At 36.5% G+C, this 21,226-nt stretch overlaps 3 protein-coding genes across 5 annotated transcripts in view; 2 read left to right on the top strand and 1 right to left on the bottom strand.

Annotated features, from left to right (window-relative positions):
* The window catches only part of cemip (cell migration inducing hyaluronidase 1), a 124,409-nt gene extending 117,536 nt beyond the window's left edge, over positions 1 to 6,873 (top strand). For all 3 annotated transcript variants that reach the window (XM_079638245.1, XM_079638244.1, XM_079638246.1), the window contains 5 exons: positions 631 to 835; positions 2,291 to 2,380; positions 2,709 to 2,866; positions 3,506 to 3,606; positions 5,513 to 6,873. In XM_079638245.1, coding sequence (XP_079494371.1) covers positions 631 to 835; positions 2,291 to 2,380; positions 2,709 to 2,866; positions 3,506 to 3,606; positions 5,513 to 5,640 — 682 coding nt within the window. In that variant the 3' untranslated portion in view covers positions 5,641 to 6,873. The remainder of the gene's footprint in view (positions 1 to 630; positions 836 to 2,290; positions 2,381 to 2,708; positions 2,867 to 3,505; positions 3,607 to 5,512) is intronic.
* A 1,942-nt stretch (positions 6,874 to 8,815) lies between these two features.
* On the bottom strand, positions 8,816 to 14,184 carry mesd (mesoderm development LRP chaperone). Its single transcript, XM_079595232.1, has 3 exons — positions 13,964 to 14,184; positions 12,156 to 12,388; positions 8,816 to 9,841 (listed from the first exon to the last, which is right to left on the bottom strand). Exons 1-3 carry the CDS (start codon positions 14,114 to 14,116, stop codon positions 9,607 to 9,609), a joined length of 621 nt encoding a protein of 206 aa, XP_079451358.1. The 5' UTR covers positions 14,117 to 14,184; the 3' UTR covers positions 8,816 to 9,606.
* Positions 14,185 to 15,767: 1,583 nt separating this feature from the next.
* On the top strand, positions 15,768 to 19,601 carry tlnrd1 (talin rod domain containing 1). Its single transcript, XM_079584916.1, has one exon. It carries the CDS (start codon positions 17,390 to 17,392, stop codon positions 18,452 to 18,454), a length of 1,065 nt encoding a protein of 354 aa, XP_079441042.1. The 5' UTR covers positions 15,768 to 17,389; the 3' UTR covers positions 18,455 to 19,601.
* The last annotated feature ends 1,625 nt before the right edge of the window (positions 19,602 to 21,226 follow it).

The following is a 21,226-nucleotide window of genomic DNA, read 5'->3' on the forward strand; positions in this document are numbered from 1 at the left end:
TGAAAAGCGGTTTTTTGTTCACTGCAGTTTTAAGGAGAAAATACTCAGTAATGGTGTTGACTTATGAATTTGCACATGGTTTGTCTTAAGGCATATTAAAAACACCACATAGACATATAAACAACATTAAAAGCTTGATTTTCACGACTTTTTTATGTTAGAAGACTTAGAACTGATCACTTTCAAACAACTCTTAATGTTTCAATCAGTTTTTAAAAATCACAGAACAGAATGAAGTCATTATAATGTCAAATTGAATATGTAAATGGTGTTAAAAAAAATGAACGTAAAACATATTAAATTAAATGTGTGCATTTTTCTATTGACAGGTCTAATAGAAAATCATACTGAACAAAGTCGTAGTAATTATAAGACATCTGTGTTATGATAGAGGATGAAAATATAGCTGTTCTCAATTTAGCGATGTCAGTCTTCCTTTGCTAATGAAACATAATTAAATTGTAGGAATGATTAATATCACTCAATTGGAACTGCTCTGAAATTACCCAGAAGGCTGGATACTAAACGCTACGGTTTTGTCAATTATTATTATAAGTTTTGATGTCATTTTAAAAGTGTCACAGCTTCCTAACTCATGACACTGTTGTCTCTCTGCCGTCATCCCTGCAGGCTGCTCTTCCTTAAAATCAAAGCGCACAATGAGAAGGAAGATTTTGCGTTCTGCTCGGTGAAGGGTTGTGAAAGAGTGAAGATCAAAGCGGTGATTCCCCCCGGCAGCGGCCCCAGTGACTGCATGGCTGAAGCCTACCCCAAATACGCAGAGATGCCCGTCGTAGATGTGCCTATGCCCAAAAAACTGCCTCGCTCAAGACTGGTGAGGAGACAGTTTTGACTTTTGAAAGCCTCTGTGTTTGAAGTCTAGCGTAATGCTGCGAGTCGGATGCGAGATGTTCCTGCTGGGTTTCTCCAACTTGCTCGATGCTCTGAAGATGATGTATAAAGAAACAAAATAGCTTTTGTTAGTTTTGCAGGTGTTTAGTCGTCTCCTGGCAATCAAACGGTGCAGGATGAATGATACTATACGGTGCGAGCATTTGTTATCAGCAGGATCATTTATGTGTTTTGCTCACTTGTGTCTGCAAACTTTTCCTGAACAGGTTCTATTATCATATGATGCATTTTATTTACATAGCCATATTACGCAGCCCCTAAAGGGACATGGTGACGGAATAACATGAAATGGGCGGGAAAAATTCCATTGCTTTCGCATTTGCTCGCAAAGAATGCAAAGTTTCTCAGGGAAACGCAAAATATCTATCTATCTTCTATCTATCTATCTATCTATCTATCTATCTATCTATCTAGAGATATAGATAGAAATATGGGTATGATACATATTCAAATATAACTAATAAAGGAAAGAATAAATAAAGAAATGAAAGCAGTGTACATAATATATATAACAATATATCTTATATTTTAATAATTTATAGATATATATAGTTATAGATGTAGAATTTTATTAATAGCAAATTTCATAGCTATATATATATATATATATATATATATATATATATATAATTCTGTCCAGTTGCTATCAATAAAATTATATATATATATATATACATTTGAGCAAATGTAATATATGAGCAAATTTATTTGAGCAAATATATATATAGGTGAAACTCGAAAAATTTGAATATCGCGCAAAAGTTCATTTATTTCAGTAATTCAACTTAAAAGGTGAAACTAATATATTATATAGTCTCATTACATGCAATGTGAGATATTTCAAGCCTTTATTAGTTATAATTTTGATGATTATGGCTTACAGCTATAAAAACCTTTTCACAATGTTCTAATTTTGAATGGGGTTTTCATAGCTGTAAGCCATAATCATCAAAATTATAACAAAGGCTTGAAATATCTCACTTTGCATGTAATGAGTCTATACATTAGTTCCACCTTTTAAGTTGAATTACTGAAATAAATTAACTTTTGCACGATATTCAAATTTTTCGAGTTTCACCTGCATATATATCTCAAATAACAGAACATGGTTACATCTCTGTGTATGTTGGTGTGACATCATTTCACCTTTTGCACTGTTGGAGTTGAAGTGCCATTACTGTATGTTACATTTTGCAAGCAGAAAATTAGAACATCTGATATTCTGAGCTGAATAGAACACAGTATATACATAAAGGCAGTTCAAGTGTATCGTATGATCAGGATTTCTTATATGCATGTTTTAATTAAACATCAAACAAGAAAGTATTATCATAAAATATTATATTATTGTATTCACATTTCCCTGTTTTCTTTACAGCCTCACGCAACGGAGCACTTCCTTGAAGTCAAACTAGAGTCATATTTCACACGCTTCTTCCACATCAAAGAGTACTTCGCCTATACAGAGGTACAAACTCTTAATAATGCGTCTTTATTTTATCAAGCTTTGAGTTTTACAAAGAACTGAGTCAAACCTTTAAAATCTGTTCGTATTTACTAGTTAGCCTGCCTTAACCCTGTAGACACAACTTGCCTTATTTGTCCATTGGTGCTTATTTTCAACTCAAATCTAAAAATATAACGAGAATAAAGATGCTAGCTGTTATTTCCATATGTTTTGTTGTCGTCAACATAGCAAAAAAAGAATATAGAAATAGAAACGTATGAGACAGACTGAAGATAATGATAAAGGAAAAAGTTTAAAACAAATGAAAATCAAGTGATTGTTTCTGTAGGTGAATGGCAAGAAGATCTACCAATCAGAAGACGGAGTGCATGTGACTGTGATCGACGGCCACAGCGGTAAAATCCTGGAGACTAAAGGCTTTAGGAACTCCATACTGATGGGAATTCCAGCTCAGCTAGAAAACTACATCAACAACCTCAAAGACGAGTATGACTAACAGAAAAACATATCATGAATATTTTACGTGCATTCAAAATCAAAGAAATGCTGTATCATTAAAACCAGTGTTAGCCTACTTGTGTAAATTAAACCAAAACAGTTGTTACCGAGTCAAAAATGCTCTTTTTTTTGTTTCAGTTTTTAAAGAAGCATTTTATATATATATATATATAAAGCACCTCATTATCAGCTAAGTGTGAAGCCATCTGAGATGTTTGACTTCCTGTAGTGCTTCAATGTGTTGAATTCAAGTGAATCACACAGACTTTTGTGCTGCACACGGCGCTATCCACGGCGCTGTGAAGTTCTGCACTGTTGATGTGTTTGGATTCTCACAGAAAAGCACTGAACTGAGAATGATCACACAGTCATGTGGAGAGAGAGAAATTGCATGTTGCAAATGCTGCAACGGCCTTGCAATGTAGCTTGGGCGGTCACTGAAAAATGTGAAAAATCTAAGCTTTGATTTCAAAAGTCTTGTCTGCAAGTAAAAGAAGTGAAATTTGATTTCAGGGACCAGTTCAGAGGATGTATTTGTTCAAAGAACTATTCTTTAATGTCTCTTTTTGTATTTGTTCCTCAGTTGAACTGCTTTGTCTGATAGGAACTCATTTTTTGCACTTGCAGGTCAGTGGTTTTGATCACCTCTAAAGGGAAGCTGGTCACCAGAGGGCCATGGACCAAAATCCTCGAGACCCTCGGAGCCGATCAGACGGTCAAGTTGAAAGGTAATAAGATTCACACATTCAGTTTTGTGGTAGACGCCTCAGAGTATGAGTACATAAAGGTATTCACACACACACACACACACACACATATATATATATATAATGTATGAAATTAATAGTTTATTTATAAAGGCTAAATTAAATTGATCAAAAGTCACAGGCATGAAATTGAAGTTGTGAGAGTCTTTACTCTTCCATATTGTGGCAGACTGTATATCCAAGTGAAACTCCTTCTGGGACAAGAAAATATGTAGGGCGGGACTTGATTTTTTTCATTGAGAATTGATTGGATGGTTGTGGTTTGCTATTGGTGGGTCTCACGTGAGTGACAGATTGTCCCGGCCTCGCACCAGTAAACACATCATCAGAGAAGAGAAGAGATGTCACTGGGGGGGAAGTTATTTTAATAAAAGATTACAGGACGCGTGAATTTAAGCAAAAATAATAATGTGCGTGGATAAATCATTTATACTAAATACTGCAATATTCCATAAAATAAGATTTGTCAATTTGATTTCATGGTGACTTTAAAATATATTCAAATAGAAAAAAAAAGTAATTTTAAATTGTAACAATATTACTGTTTTTAACTATTTTTGATCAAATAAATGCAGTCTTGGTGAGCAGAAGAGGCTTCTTTTAAAGACTTTTACAATTATTGACCCTAAACTTTTGAACAAAGTGTCTCAGACACTGGTTCACGCTTATTTTTTGGCTATAGAGTTTTATCTGTGATATTTGGGATTCTTTATGGTAAATTTCAACCAAAAAAGTGAAGCCCTCAGACAATGAAAGAAAAAGCACTCAACTTGTGTGAAGAGAAGCACACACACACACACACACACATACCAGAGCAGCAGGGTCCTTCCTCTCGACCCTCCCTTCACATATTATATTTATCATGTCGAATTGTCATTTCAGCAGGCGAAGCCCCTTCAGTTTACATTCCAAGTCCTTCCCACCGGCTCGTTTCGTGAACATATTTCACAGGTCACACGGCATGCAGAGTCTGTACTGAAATACTACAGGAATAAAACTGAAAAACACAAGATTCTATAATAATGATCATCTGACTCTACTCCTGTTTATTTAATAGATACTAAATAAATGGATATATAAATAAATAAATAAATAAATAGACATGAAATATTAATTTGACATTTATTTTAAACATGAAACAACACAGCTACCCTAACATTTAGTAAGATTTATATTCAGCAAGGACACATTAAATTGATCAAAGGTGACAGTAAAGACATTTATAATGTTACAAATGATTTCTATTTCAAATAAATGCAGTTCATTTGAACTTTCTATTCACTAAAAAAAATATTAAGCAGCACACCTGTTTTCAACATCGATAATAATAATAAGAAATGTTTCTTGAGCAGCAAATCAGCGTATTAGGATCATGTGACTCTGAAGACTGGAGTAATGATGCTGAAAATACAGCTTTGCATCACAGGAATAAATAACATGTTAAAATATATTCAAATAGAAAACGTATTACTGTAGGTAAATTGTAATAATTGTTTACTATATTACTGTTTTATTGTTTTTTTTTATCAAATAAGTGCAGCCTTGGTGAGCATAATGTTTTTTGAAGACTTTTTTTAAAAACATAAAAAAAATGTATGACCCCAAGCTTTTGAATGGTAGGAAATCAATCATAAAGTAATGACCTCATTATACAACAACATTTGCCTTTAAAATGTTGCATTTGACCAATCAGAATCAAATATTTCAAGCTGCCTTTTTATAATTACCACAACATCAAAAGACCATATAATTAAGTTTGGCAAATGTTAAAGTGCATAGTAAAAACTCAAACTGGCCATGTCTAAAATTTTTGTCATGAATGAGGTCCAACAAGCTCTTATTTTGCGACGTTGTTTCTCTCCACCAGATAAACTTGCCTTTGTGGGCTTCAAAGGCTCCTTCCGACCAGACTGGGTGAGGATGAGTGTTGATGAAGAGCGGGCCAAACTCCACCAAGTGCTGCCCATCCCTGTGATTAAGATGATGAAGCTATGAAGAAGAGCGGCACACAGCAGGACATCTCAGACTCGCAGTAGCACCACTGCCAGCTATGCCAGGACTACTGAACCCAAACCACCAATCAGAACCGAGCATGTGTTTGTGTTACCTAGTAACCCCTCCAAGCAGATTCCATTATATGTGACAACGTGGATTTGACAACGTGATTTTTGGATTGTGTCGTCGGTTGATTATACTTGAGTTTCAACGGGAGGAAAAAAAAACGAGAAAAAAAACAAACTCAACATTCCTTGTTTTCGACCCTCTCGGTGATGTTTGCCTTCATGTTACAACATACGTTTTTTCTAAATATGTAGAAAAAGATGTTTCAGATTCTAAATGTTGTGGGGTTTCCTCATTTTAATTGTCACGCACAAGAGTTGGTTTCGTTTGTGAAGAACAAGAGAGCCAGCAAAAAATGGAACAGGTCACCCTAAAAAGAAAATTCCACTCATTTAATTCACAAATCGTGTCGTTTGATGGAACAAAAACCAAGATTTTTTTAAAAATCTTTAAAAAGCACTATAAAAGCAGTCAATACGCCTATATTTCACGTCTTCTGAAGTAATTATTTAATAATTAAGTAATTGTTTATGCGATAAGTGGCATTGGTTCTCCTGTGCGTTAAAAATGCAAACATTCCCATGGAGACCATACAAATTTGAGACAACCTGAGAGTGAATTCTCATTTTCCAGTGAACTGTTCCTTTAAATCCAACAGTCAAGAATGGATTTGAATCTGAGCATTACTAGATGTCAGTCTATCATAAAATGATAAAATCTGTGATGAATTGGCTTTTCTTCCATTTGGCAAGAAGTACGACAGTGTCCCTTTGCCGAAATAGCTGGTCTTTTTTCGGAGATTGTAATTTGTTAGTGTTTTTGTATGTTTTGTGTGTTTCTTAAAAAAAAAAAAAAAATCCTGATTGATTACAGAGATATATTTTATACTTATTTATTGTACAGGCACTATTACGCAAATCCAGAATGGACATCTTTCAAGGGACTTTTAAGTTGTAATGTAATTCTGTCCTCTCTGTAAAAAAACTAAACCTTTAAGTACAATTTTCACTTTAGTGTATAATTCAAATATACATTACATTAACTTTAAGTTGTATATGGACGTGATGTAAATGTGAATGGTTTCCAAGTAATAAAAAAAATGTATTACTTTAGATAAGAAAAAAAATGTAAAGACTTTTGTACAGAAATAAATTTTTCCTCACATCTTTGGAGTGATGATGTTTGTGTGAGTAGTAAAAGGTAAAATTATGTTTATAATATCTAATTTCATGCATTGATGTTGCTATATTCCTATCAACACAAAGTGATGCTGGAATGTGTCAGCTGACACTATAACCCAAGCTCATGTTGATTGATGGTGTGTGTATAGTGTTTTCTTAAAGTGGGGGTCCGTGAAGATTTTCTTCAGCAGATGGCGAGGAAATATGACCATGCATGGAGGCCATACCAGACAAGGGTGGATCCTGCATTCTGAACATGTATGAATGTGCACTAATGATCTGGACATGTTTGCAGAGTAAAGCACGCTGAAGCGGTCGATGGTCAGCATTACTGCAGAGATGAGAAAACTACATTGGCTTTCTTGAAAGTCATAATGGGTTGCTGGCAGTGTGTTCTGTGTTTTCTGGAATGTTGAATTTTCTTATTTGACCTAATTTAATGCAGCTCATCAGTCTGGTCCAAAGCCATTAAGAATGCGGTCAATGCGGCTCCCCTTCTCGCATGACAAATCGATGACACTGATTTAAACCCTCATGCTCAGTCCTGGAAAATCTTATTCCATCAACATTTGACAGCAGAGTTTTTGTTTGGGTTTGGACAATTCTGGTCATAAGCTGTCATCTCAAATGGCATATCCACAAATTGGACATGCAAAAATAGAAAAAAATAGGGTTTTCATCAGTTTTCCAGGAACCAAATTAAATAAAAAATACTCTGAGATTTTTTTTATTATTAGCATGTTTGAGGTAGAAATGATCACTGGATTTGTCTGCATTTGTTTGGCTCGTGGCTTTGAAAGATATGCAGAACTTTGAGGCGTTTAGGCATAAAAACTAGACATTCATGAGCAGAATAATGAAACTGCAATTATAACATCATGAATCAAACAATGCTATTTACTAGTAGCCTATGGTTTCTTGTGGAAGGAGAAGACAGGATAAACAAGCTTGTTATGCATAGGCCTACAAGTTTATAAGTACAAATCTGTTTGTTCATAAATAAACATTTAGTATAGAAAATGTAATGAATTTTGCATTTGGGCTCTCCATTAGTTTGCCATAAAAACATTTTTCACGTTGTTCTGTCAGGATTGGACAAATGTGTCAATGTAGGATGATGGACAACAGTTGCCTGCAAGAATGGATGAATGTTTAATGAATGATTGCACACACAAAAATCATTTTTTATTTCAATTAGATCACATTTATCATTCGGTAAAGTGCTGAAAAGCTCACAGCTTTCCATGAGGTGTAGGCTACTTGCGTTTTCCCGGGTATCATGGCACATGGGGCTTCAGAAGAGGAAGAATGATCGATTACTCTATTAGCGCCTAATGTTGCTCTCTTTCAAACTGGGGCAATGACTCTCTGCTGCTGCTGCTAAATTCATTTTCTTTGCCAGAAGCTGTTTGACTGATTCCAGATCAGTTCGTTTCTGCCACATGATCCTCCAAATGCATTTCAACATCCTTCAGCAAGCTGTTATGTAAACCTTTAGATAAATCAGACGAGTCATATATTCTCTATTGCTGCTGAGCGACTGCTCGTGTAAACCTAGTTGTTGCATAAAAAAAAGTCAACAACAATACAAGAATTGAAGAAATTTTAAGCAGACAGTAAATAAGTGTTTTTGTCTAGACTGATGGGTGAAGGGGAAACAAATAAAAAGAGAGTTAAATAAATAGCGCAGGCTTTAAGCGCCCCACATTTTCTGCATTTGAAAATGTGAACATGAACACGATCTGACACCAACGGTAAACAGAGTTGGGGTAAGCCGTTTTGGTGGTTAAGCATTACAAGTAATGCAAGTTATGTAATCAGATTACTTTAAGAAACTAGTAAAGCATTCATTTAAAATTTACAATAAAATTGGTGTTACTTTTTTCCAAATAAATAACGCAAGTTACCGACTGACAGCTCTCATGTCCCCAAATTGAGATAAAGCGGAAGTGCAGAGGTGTTGTGTGCGCTTTGTGAACAAGATGGATATTGTAGTTCTAGACAAAATGTGACCAACTGACCATTTACTCATATCACCCGCACAAAAACAGATTCAGTATTCCTCAAAATGAATACAAACACTGAAATGCAAACATGCAATAAAATGTTAAATACAAATATACTCTATTTTATCTCTCTTTATTAACCAATGTCTTTGCTGCGAAACTTTAAAGAGCCAATTCAACCATACTAATAATCAAAATTAACTTTAGTAAAACATGCATTTTTTTTATATATATATATATATATTGCTGAAGTTAGAGTACAAATGTGAATTTACATTTCCTTCCAACTGAGGATTATTCGTTTCACTTTTGGCGGGAAAGAGCCCTTACATTTGCCCAAAAACTATTTTTTTAATAACAAAAAACAATCAGTAATGCAATGTGTCACTTTCCCCCCAAAAAATTAATGCAATTATTACTTTTTTAGGGTGTAACAAAAACAATATTGTAATGCAAAAGTAACTTCCCCCAACAATGACTGTAAATAATTAAATAATCGATGCAATGCACATGTAATTATAAAAGTGGTTTATTCTTTGATTCAGACTGTGAAAAAAATGAGTGACAGTAAAACAAATCAAAGAAATTGAAACTACAGCTGATTTGACTGTAGTCAACCGTTAGTGACCTGTGCATCAAAGTACGCTGGTAACACCTGTTAGAGAAACGCTTCTTCAGTCCCATTAAGACGTTGTGCCTTTCAGCCTCGGCTATCAAAGCTCTTGCTTGCTTTTATTTGCTCGGTTGGCTGCTTTCTTGTCTCCTTTCTTCTTGGTGTCGTTTTGCTCATTGCCCTTGGCATCTTTCTTGGCATTTTTCCCAGGGAACACCTGTCCTTCCACGGTCACATCCTCACAGCGGTCCTGAGCGACCAGGAAGTCTTTAATCTCCCAGGCGTAACTCCCGTCACGCAGCATGAAGATGACACGGTTGGATCCCACTACAAACCTGATGAGAATAATACAAACAGTAACCTTCAGTGATTTTTGACAGAGCGCCAAAAAGTATTTCAGGAGAAAGAAAACTTGTTAGGAGAGCTTAAAATAAAAGCAACGATTCAAATCTATAAAATGCATCTTTTGCAGATTTGAACCCTTTCTAGCAGTGACTGTGTGAAAAGATGGATCTCAAAATCCCACAGAGGACAATACAGGGACTTAAACGCAACTATTAAAAAGGGTTCAAACGTTCACTGATGCTCCAGAAGAAAACACGGAGCATTGAAGCTATAGTGTGTAACTTTTTTTAAGTTGATTCTTAGCAAAAACCACTTTGTTCTTTTAAAATTATATGTGCTCATTAATGTAGAATTACTTCTACCAACTAATCAAGTATTCTCATAAGCGTAGAATCTGCTATTTATAATACATACGGGTGAGCTGCTCGAACGGCGGAAGCCATGTTGCGCCTCCATCTTGAAAATACATTAGCCAAAGAGGGACATACCTGGAAATTCAAGCTTTGCCTTTCACTTTTTTTACACTCAGTGACGGGGAGATTACTCGCGACTGCCGGCAGATTTGAAATAATACGTCCACCGTAGGAGTTAAAACGCCCTCAGAATGGAAGGGGCTAAAAAGTAATATTCAGTTTGTAGTCATATACAATTTCACCGCTAGATGGGAGTAATTCCTACACAGTGTAGCTTTAAGAGCCGGGGGTGAAAACTTTTTTGAACTTTAAGATCAGGGTAAATTGTACTTAATTTGTCTTCTGGGAAACATGTACGTACATTCTGATACTTCTGTAAGCCGTGGATTATTCATGTAACGACACAGTATTGAGAATCAAGGGTACATCAAATTTTGAACGGGTAATTTTTATATATTTTTTGTCTTGTGGAATATATGTAAACATCTTTTATGTAAAATATCATATTCAGGACAGTACTAAATAAAAAAAATAATGTGCATTTTGTATGATCCCTCTTATTTTGTTCAAATTTATATTTTATCAAGTTTAAATTTAACTTGTGAGCACGACTGAATATTCTTCATCTGTAAATGTTAGAAAGTCGTGCAAATATTTCCATTTTGCAGCCAGGAGTGGATGAGCCTTATGCAAGCGAGTCCCCACTAAACTTCACAGACTTCGATGAACGAGCAATGCCGCACACATGCGAGTAAAACAGACGGTGCGGGACAGAGTGGTACAGGTATGACGTCACTTTCTAGACCAATCGGCAGTTAGCATCACACGGTTTCTCTTAACAAAAAACAATAGGATTATCGCAAAAAAAAAAAAAAACAAGCTCTGTGATAAACAAATGTTTATGAAACATGTTTTGTCCATCAATATAATTTTCACAAATTAACACAGTTTTATGAATTTTGAATCCTAAATGCAGTCGACATAAGTAAAAAAGCTAAAGGTAGGCTATAAACGAACTACACCACGGTCCCACGACTTCAACGCCACCATCACTAAGCTTCCGACAACTCTTTCAGTTATCATCTAAATAAGACATTTTCCCAGAAACTTTGAGTTAGAGTAGTTTATAAGAGCACAATTATAGGCATAACGAGGCTGTAAAAGCGGACTGAGTTTACATGTTCGGCGTGATTATATTTAGTCTTCCTAACAGCCTCTGTAGTCCCATTTAGCCACTTGTTAACAACCGCATTTTTCAAGACTCGTAACAGCTTAAAAAAATTTTTAAAATAAAAATCACGAGTGGGGTAATACTGATGTATTTTATGTCGTAGAATAAAACGTGAAATTATCTTCTTTCAGCCTTTTAACCAAAAACCCACTGACTTCAGGACGATGGAACAATAAGTGCTAAAATGCTCATTCGTTTCCATGTTTTTGCCTACAAATTTACATCATACCTGCACCACTCTACAGAATAAGAACACAATAATTCTGACTAAAATATATATTTTGCTAAAATGTGCCATATGTAGAATTTTAAACCTACGAGTAAGTGTCATTTTATGATAGCAGTAACTGTAAAGTGACTATTGAATGCGCGTTCCTCTTACCAGTTAACGTTGTCTGTGCTTTTGTTTTCATTTCATTTGAATTTAGGGTTGACTCTAATGTTGTTACAATGTTATAATGTAATATGGTCGTGTAACCACTGCATCAGAACTGAAAACATGGGTATTTTTTTCAGGAAAACATAAGACAATAATCGCACAACACAACCTATTCGATATTCTATAATAAAATAATTGAATATTCGAAAATCGTGACTCATCCCTAATAGAGATATGACGAGGGGGGGTTTTTGTCCACATTGCCCAACCCTAGTTGTTACCTCTGAATATCAAAGTTGGCATTGAAGAGGCTTCCCTGCCACAGGCTAGTGATCTCTTCTGTCTCCTTCTCTGTCGGGTTTCCGGTCACAGAGGCAAACACCATCAAGGTCTTTCCCTTCTTGGACATCTTCAAAAGCTCCTCTGGTTTGGATGCATCTATTTTAGAGAAGTCGATGGGTGGAGAAGACCTTTTGTGCTCCGGTAAATCGCCCTCTTCGATGTCATCATCTTTCTGTCATAAATGAAAATATGTCAATGAGAAACACTGAAGAAAGAAAATCTCTTTTTAAAATGGCAAAATTGTATTTACTGGTAGTTAGGGCTGGGCGTGGGAGATTATGCAACTTATGGAATGTCAAGCAAGAAGGGAAAATGTGATAACGACGATATTAGAGCAGGCCCGGCTCCAGATATTAGATGAAAGGTGGGCCAAGTGATATTCCAGGTGGGCCGGGCGGATTTGGTTTTAATAACATAAATTTAAGGCAATTTTTTGGGTTGTTTGTTTGTTATTGTTTGTTTGTGTTTTCTTAATTTTTAATATTTAATTGTTAATATTTTTATGTTTAATTATTAACATGTTTTTTACATTCTCTCTTTTTACATTTGTAATACATTTTTTTACCCATTAACAGATTGTGTTAAGTAACTTTAGATTTGATAGAAAGGTGCAGGTCTTTTAAAATAACTATTTACATCACTATACCATTTACAACATCAGCTTTTTGTTTAGCTCTTACAAACTAAAAATGGTCATTTTATCTAAAATACTTTTTATTCTCATGTCTGTTAATATATAACATTACAGATTTTTGGCCATTGTTATTTTTTACATTTTTGTTTTTACATTCTTATGTAGGCCTATATTTAGAATCTTTTTTTTTTTTTAGTTTTTTTTTTACCTCACAACAGATCTTGTATCAGTTTAGTAACTTTAGATTTAAGGAAAACAGGGCAGGTCTTGAAAAAGATCTCCTTATATCACTACATTATCACTATTTACAGCATTAGCTTTCTACTCATTTTAGAGAATTCTGTTACAAACTCATCCATGTTCAGTTCATGTGTTATTGCTTTTACAAGGTGGGCCAAGCTTCTGATTGGAGCCGGGCCTGTATTAGAGCGAGATTTTATTTTCAAACTTTAGATATTCAATATTTTATATTTAAATACTTAACTTTATTCAAATAATATTTATTTTTAAAACTTTACAACATACAATTTTAAACTCTAAATATTTTATAGGCTTGCTTATAATATTAAATATTTTCCCATTTTAATGCATTTTCCAGTGTAGATTCAGAATGTAAATATATGCAGGATAATATTTCAAAAGCTTTAATCTTTATATACTTTAATACTTTGTAAATGACTGACGCTACCTGGCTAAATTCTGTGAACCATGGTTATTCACAGGCAACCTTTGACTCAAGGAGTGTCCCTATAAAATTTGTAAATCTATCTATCTATTCTACAATTTAGGAAGGAACATTTGAAAACATTGTACAAAAAAACTTTTAAACGTGAAACATACACAGAAAGAGTTAAACAATATGTACAAGAATATACAAAAAAAAACAGTGTGGAATACACTGTAACCATGTTAGTACGTCAAAATACTAGTTATGGCAGTTAATGTTACAACAAATGTGGTAGTTAATCGATAAAAGTGTCGAGATGAATAACATGCAGACGCACCTACATAAACTAAATTACAAAACGATGGTATTTTTGCGGAGGTTACCGTGGTATTTTATTGTGAGAGGCACATGACTGATGTCTGCATCAGCACAGAAAACGTTCATACCTCCCACTCCTCCAGCAGTCTGGCCATATCCGCGTCATTATAATCCCTTATGTCTTTCTTCTTCTTTGCCTTAGTTTCTGTACAATGAACCGATATGAATAATATAAGAAAAAACAATACTGATACAGCCCTGCTGCTAACGGGAGTCGCCATCTTTAAACCTGGAGCTCGCTGATTGGGTAAAATCTATCCGCTCCTCATTGGCTAAAGGAAGAGGGCGTGTTTGCCTGATCACGTGGCCTACCATTGCAGTTTTTTTTTTTACTCTTCCATGAATTTGTTGCAAGGAAAGAATAACACAAAATACAATCATATACATGCAAATTAAATAATTAAGTAAAAAAAGTGTCCAATGAAAAATCAGTATGTGGAGCAAATACAAAATATATAGAAAGTTATAATAAGTGTAGCCTACATGGTAAAAATAAAAGAATCCACATTTAGGCCTACGTTTGGAAAGCTTTTAATTTAGTTTCAGATTTTGCATCTTTGAAAGAGTTACATTCTTATACAATAATATAATGACATTCACTAACTCCATTTTAAAAGCTGATTTATATTATCTACAATGAATTGGCATTTAGGAAAATAACTACATGCATGCATGTACAGAATTTAAATATTATTATATTTAACTGATACTGATTCACTGATTATTCTGAAGAAAATGAACATACTCGTACTTAATTAATTTACTCAGTTCTGTATTTGACCAAATTTCACATTCAGTATTTATTTGATATTTCGATACCTGACACTCTTATGTTGATTTTATATTACCCCTAAAACGTTTTTTTTTTTTATGCATTATATATAATGTTCAATAGTTGCATTCAAACAAAAGTTAATGTTAAAGTTTATGCAATAACAAAACAAACAAGAAAAACAAAAACAAACAAGACAGTCACAGCTAAACTTCCTTGTTATGAGGAAACAAAATAATTCAGATTTCAGGGTTTTTCAGCTCTGCACTTCACAGGCTGGGCCTCTAAAGTGCTTGTCATGGGACTCATATGAAGTGTGTGTGCGGCTCATTCAACAGAATCGGAACTGTTTCCTCTCAGGACACCCCACCCAATGGCACAGTGCCCCGTGCAGCTGTACAACTGACATGCAGTGTTCACAGCCTCCCTCAGCCCCCGGTTCAGATACAACACACTTCATAACAAATGCTCTGTGTAATCCAGTAGCTGAATACTTTTGGAATTTAATAAGGAATCAGACCAAACAAGGCCTACATCAGGGATCTATATTGAATATGAAGAGCATCTTGTTGTTTGAAACGGGGCAATTCTTGAGTAGTGAAACACACTGTCGTATAATGTAATGTCAAGGGTTAACGATAGGCCAACGTGTACTTATGAATGCGTATGTTTGTAAGTCCTCAAAAAGCAATATTTAGATAATCATTACGATCCATAGTTCTTTGACGAAAGCCCTTCCCATGTCCAAAGAGGAGTGTTTTCAGTGCAACAGCCCCACCCTGTAGTTTCTCATTGGCTCCTTCACACTCCCAGCGTCTCTTTTTGTCTAATGAAAAGTACTCTACTGCATTTACGTCATAGTTTACCATCGGTGAATCCGATTTCCCTCCCCAAGATAAATCAGCTGTTTTGAGGCCACTCTGATATTTTTATGAGCGCGGTAGGGTGACTTTTTGTTTATTATTATTTGCATTAGGACCCCACGAATATGTATACTTACAACTAAAATCAAACAGCACTAACATAAACGTTGATACTAGATAAATAAACAAATTACTTATTGCAGACACATTAATATAAATAAATGGAGCAAACTAATTATAATTAAAACACTATATTAACACGAAATATACTTTAAACAACACATAGATGTGACGGCAAATCTATTCAGGAAAGTTAAAACAATAAAAGTTTCAGTTCAGAGGACCGTACGTTTAAAATACAAAAGCAGAATAATATAACCGGCGTCTCCGCTAAACTAAAAAATAATTCACTATATGCCGCTGTGAAAGCGAACATTGTGAAAGTAGTAAATACCCCACACGCGAGAGACCTGTTGGATTTACAGGGAAGCGCAAACTGTGTGGGCGAAACAGCAGAAACAAGAAAAACCAAACAAACAAAAAGGGTAACACAAGGAACTTCTCTGGAATTTGTCTTTGGGTGTAACTTTTGCCCTCAGACCGGTAGTTGAGTCTCACATCGGGGCCTCGGGAAACGATGACTGGTGAGGAATGAATACGACTTCTCGCGCGACTAACGTTACCCCTGAAAAATAAGCGTATCGGTTGAGCGTCTGCTGGATTAAAAGGAGGAGTTTCGTTTCTATGACCAGGAATAATGGTTGTGGAGTGCATAAAAGTGTCGGAGTTTGAGGGAAGCTAACAGGCTATTCAGCCACACCCTCCCGTCGCTTCCTGATACGCAAGATGTAGCGGGAGACTACAACCGACGCGCGTGAGTCTCAGTAGCGAACTAAGTTCGTTATTGTCGAGGAAACTACATTAAAACATTAAACAGAACGTTAAAACAATGGCAAGCAAAAGCGAAACTATCTGCCACTGGACAACCGCTGCTTTTCTGCTGGAGAGGGCGTATGGACAATAGATATGCATAAGGAACTGTGTTTTCCCACAGAACTTGGATTGTGTACGAAAAAGAAACGGCTGAAAGTCGTTCGGGAATATTTTATGATTTGTCAAGGTCTCGTGGGATGATGGTGCAGTGGCGGCGGGGCGCCCGCGCGTCTCGCGCTTCGGACGCAGGGTCAGCAAGACGGTCAATACATCATCAGCATCATATTGCAGGACGTGTATTTAAATGCATTTAACTTGCATGACACGGAGAAAACCTGAAATGACAGATTCTGGAAGTCAACCTGCACTTTGCCTTCATCTGGGCATCTTCTCGTTCATGGCACTGCAGTAGCCTTTTAAAAGATTGTTGGGGGTTTGTTTGCATTGTTGTTGGAGCAACATTGACAACCTGTGAAACTGATCAGACTGTAGCCTACCTTAACAGAGGTAGTTGTGAATTTAATTTTTTCTTTCATTATGCACACCTAAAATCTGATTATTTAAACATTGGGCAATTCAGAGTTTTTCAATTGAAGGGATATTTAACTATAGCTCTCACCAGCCTATTTTGCCCTCATTTTATATTATAAGAATAGTTTTTCAAAAGTACTTTCCTTATTCTCGCAAGTGCATTGAGTGAAGTTTCATATTATTTTGAGTTATCAACGTGTCCCGTGTGTTCGCAAAGAAGCTGAGTGGACTTTTTCTTCTGAAGGACATTATAGAAGACTCTTTGGCCAGTTTCACTCTCCTTGAGAAGGTGTGGAAATCTTTTATTACTGAAGAAAATGACATAAATCACATGTTTCGCACAAGAGAACGTGTGTTGCGATCTTTATTTTGAACATTAGAGCGACCACACTACTATGGCTAGTAGTGGCTCTGGAAAATCAGATAGTGAGGTTTCTACCAACATCCCTAGTGGCAGCTTGCAACAAAGGAAAAGACTTTTATCCATCTGTGACGCATGCAAGAGCAAAATGCAGCTGGTGGCGGACCTGCTCCTGCTGTCCAGCGAGACCAGGCCGGTGGTGAACTCCGACGGCCTGCCCATAGCAGAGACGTTCGAGAAATGTCGCGACACCTTGATCGCCCGAACTAAGGAGTTGTCTATTATTGTTCATGACATTCAGAGCCAGCTCAACATGGGGAAGTTTGTGGAGGTCGGGGACCGACTGTTGGAGAAGGGGGACCTGGTGGTCTCGCTGACAGAGTATTCGGCGCATGCCGCGTACTTGGCGGCCGTGGAGATCCCGGGCTCGCAGGCTGCCGTTCCCGGCCTGGTGGACCGCTATAAAGTCACCCGCTGCCGCCACGAAGTGGAGCAGACGTGCAACACTCTACGCCTAACAGCTCTGGCTGACCTGACGCCGCACCTCCTTCTGGAGGTGTCGCAGAACATCCTGAAGAACCTCACCACGCTCACGGACGCCTCCTCTCTGGCCAGTGATAAATCCAAGGACAAGTTCGCCAAGGAGCAGTTCAAAGCTAGCGTTAAGTGCATGAGCACAAGCGCGACGGCTCTGTTGGCGTGCATGCGTGAGCTGAAGGCCTGCCCCAGCGAGCTGACCCGCAACCGCTGCGTCCTCTTCAGTGGCCCGCTCGTGCAGGCCGTCCACGCCTTGGTGGGTTTCGCCACAGAGCCGCAGTTCCTCGGCAAAGCCGCCGCCATCACCCCCGAGGGCAAGGGGGTGCAGACGGCCGTCCTGGGCGGCGCCATGAGTGTGGTGTCGGCCTGCGTGCTCCTGACCCAGGGCCTCAGGGATATTTCCCAGCATCCCGAGAGCAGCTCCCAGATGCCCGTCTACCGGGAGCGGCTGCGGAACTCTGCATGCGCCGTCTCAGACGGATGCACTCTCCTGTCTCAGGCACTAAGGGAACGATCCTCACCTAGAACTTTACCGCCAGTTAACTCTCATTCTGTGAATTAAAACTCCTCCCCGGCACGTTATTTTTTAAGTACCAAAGAATCTAATCAGGTTTAACCCCTGTATAGTATGAGTTAGGGCTGGGCGATAGTTTGAATATTGGAGATGTTTTCTTTTAATGTTAAAAGTTTGTCGTAGAAGGACAGTAAGCAGCTGCTTTCAAACGCTCCCACGCATGTGTGTGTGAGAGCTCTGTAAACAGCATCAAATGTTTCTATTTGCAACATGTTGAACAGCGTTGAGCATTGTAGCCAATCACATACCTGTCTGTTTAGCTCCGAACACAATGACCAATCATAGGTGCTAAAATTAGTCAGTGGGGAATCCACTCAATACTGCTCAAAAGCGGGAGTTTTCATTCAGCACGATCACATTTTGTGTTCTACATGCTTGAATCCTGTAAACATGATGTAAATAAGAGGTTCATATAAATAAGTATATAAACTAGTGTTGATTTTTGCAGTAAACAATTTGTGACTAAACGTTCTGTCCAGATGTCTTTTTCACGGGGGACAAACAAAAACATAATTTAAAAATTGAAAACAAATGGAAAAACATTGTTAAATTGTTAAAAAAATATCAAGATCTTTAAGCTACATCGCCCAGCCTTAATTTGAGTAAATGTAGTGTTTATCCATTTAAATGAACTTTTCATGGCAGTCGGCTTTACTCAAGGTCACATTTATAGGTTATTTTCTCATACTGGATGTGATTGTGGAAAAAAAAAAAGTAGCTTTTACTAAAACTGACAACTTTTCAGCAAATCCTCTTGTCGGTTGAGAATGTGGCCAAAAGCGGTCTTTACAACAGAAGCCTTAAAATGAAACTGAAAGTCTTTACCTCAGTGTTTAGCTGAATGGATGTCATTGAGATCTGTAGAAATCATCATCAGCATCATATTGTTCGTATTCCATGTGTGAATTTGTAATGAGTTAAAGCTGCTGTGAGTGTGTGCCATAGGTTTTACACTATTTACAAGACTTACAATGATATTTTAATGTGCTGTTTCCCCCCCCCCCCCTTGCCCACCCACCCCTCATTTTTTATCATGCATGTACTGGAGTATTTATTTCAAGTAATTAAAAATGTTGTTTCTCATAACTCGTGTGACATCTCAGTCTAAAGATTAAAGTACTTGATTATTTTAAATCTATGAAAGATGGCCGAACGTTTTCACTGGATAAACAAAATGTGCTCTGAGCAATTGAATGTGATTTATCATGAATGATGCATCCAAGCACTTTAAGTCATTTTTAGTGAAGCATTTTATTTTTGTCCACATTTCTATACAGGTGGATTGGTGAATTTAAAGCTAATAATCCTGGTGCCTTGAAGCTACCGTGACTGGTTCCCGATGTGTTCCATTAGTTCTCGTAGTCCTTGATAAGCCGTCCTGCTACCTTCATCTGTGTGTTTGAAGTCTGGAATGTTTATCTCTTCCGCCACACATCTTGTGTGTAGCCGTTTATTCCACACATTTCCTACATGGAAAACCCCTGATTAGTCCATTAGTGAAAGACCTACTAGCAAATTTTACTTGATATCTCTGCTATAAGTTATGGGAAAATCTTGGTGTCTTTTGGGTTTTTAAAGCCTAACTATAAAAACAACAATCTGCGTTATGGTAAATCTCACTAAATCTGTCAATATCCTTCTCATATTATACCCAAAAATCTAAAGAATGTTTAATAGTGAACTTTGAATGTTCATCTTCTGTGAATTTTTGCATTATTCTTATGAAAATAATGCACATTTTAACCCAAAATTTTCTACTGTAATGCAAAACAAAAATTGAATATGTTGTAAATAGTAAAAACTATGTATTACATATATAGTATTTAGTAAAGGGCTGTCAAATCGATTAATCACACATGTATGCATAAACGTGTGTCTTTTACATATATATATATATATATATATATATATATATATATATATATATATATACATATACATATAGACTCACACACACACACGTTTATGCATACATGTGTGATTACCGTAATCAATTTGACAGCCCTTTACTACATAAATACTATATATCTAATAAAATTATATATATATAATGTGTATATACACATATAAACAAACTTTTGTGTTAGATGCAATTAATCAATTTGCCAGAACTAAGTCAAATATAATTAATATTTCTGAAATAGTAAAACACTCATACTGTCACTGTCTTATAATATTAACTTTATTCTTAGTGAGATTTAAAGGGAATTACAGAAACGTTAAAATACAATAATGAGAATTTGTGCTTTTTGTGCTTGTGTTATTAAAATATCGATGCATTTTATATAATATATAAATGACATTTTTTCCTGGGTTGAAATGTGTGTGGGGGGGAACTGTTGGTGCACAACAGGAAACCAAATGACCTCTTCTATCAAGAGACACTTCCTTCACAGCACAAAATGTCGGAGAAATAATTTCGACCCAGGTTTCGCCCATTTCCTGCTAAAAGGAGAGAAGTGTAAGCTCTTCCCTGTCCCATTATGCAAGCGTGTGCTGTGAGGGTCTGTCTTCTCCCCCAGTCACCCTGTATCCTGTTTCAGATTCCTTATTATCAGTGTAAACACCTCACCCTCAAAAGCAGGGAGACGTACGGGTGATGTGGGAGAAAGGGATGTCTGGAATGTTAACATCTATAATGAAACGTGATCGACAGGTTTAGGGGGAAAAGCAGGTTTTTCTCTGAGAAATTGTATATGTAATAATTCACACACACACAGTCATGTTTGCCAATGATGAATGCACAATGCACTAGAAGAC

This window comes from Phoxinus phoxinus, assembly GCF_949152265.1.
Source record: "Phoxinus phoxinus genome assembly, chromosome: 2".
Taxonomy (NCBI): Eukaryota; Metazoa; Chordata; class Actinopteri; order Cypriniformes; family Leuciscidae; genus Phoxinus; species Phoxinus phoxinus.

Coding starts and splice junctions, on each gene's coding strand:
- tlnrd1 (XM_079584916.1), top strand. CDS start 17,390: ATGGCTAGTAGTGGCTCTGGAAAATCAGATAGTGAGGTTTCTACCAAC.
- mesd (XM_079595232.1), bottom strand. CDS start 14,116: ATGGCGACTCCCGTTAGCAGCAGGGCTGTATCAGTATTGTTTTTTCTT. Junction 12,389..13,963: donor GACTGCTGGAGGAGTGGGAG/GTATGAACGTTT, acceptor CATTTATGACAG/AAAGATGATGACATCGAAGA. Junction 9,842..12,155: donor GCCAACTTTGATATTCAGAG/GTAACAACTAGG, acceptor TATTCTCATCAG/GTTTGTAGTGGGATCCAACC.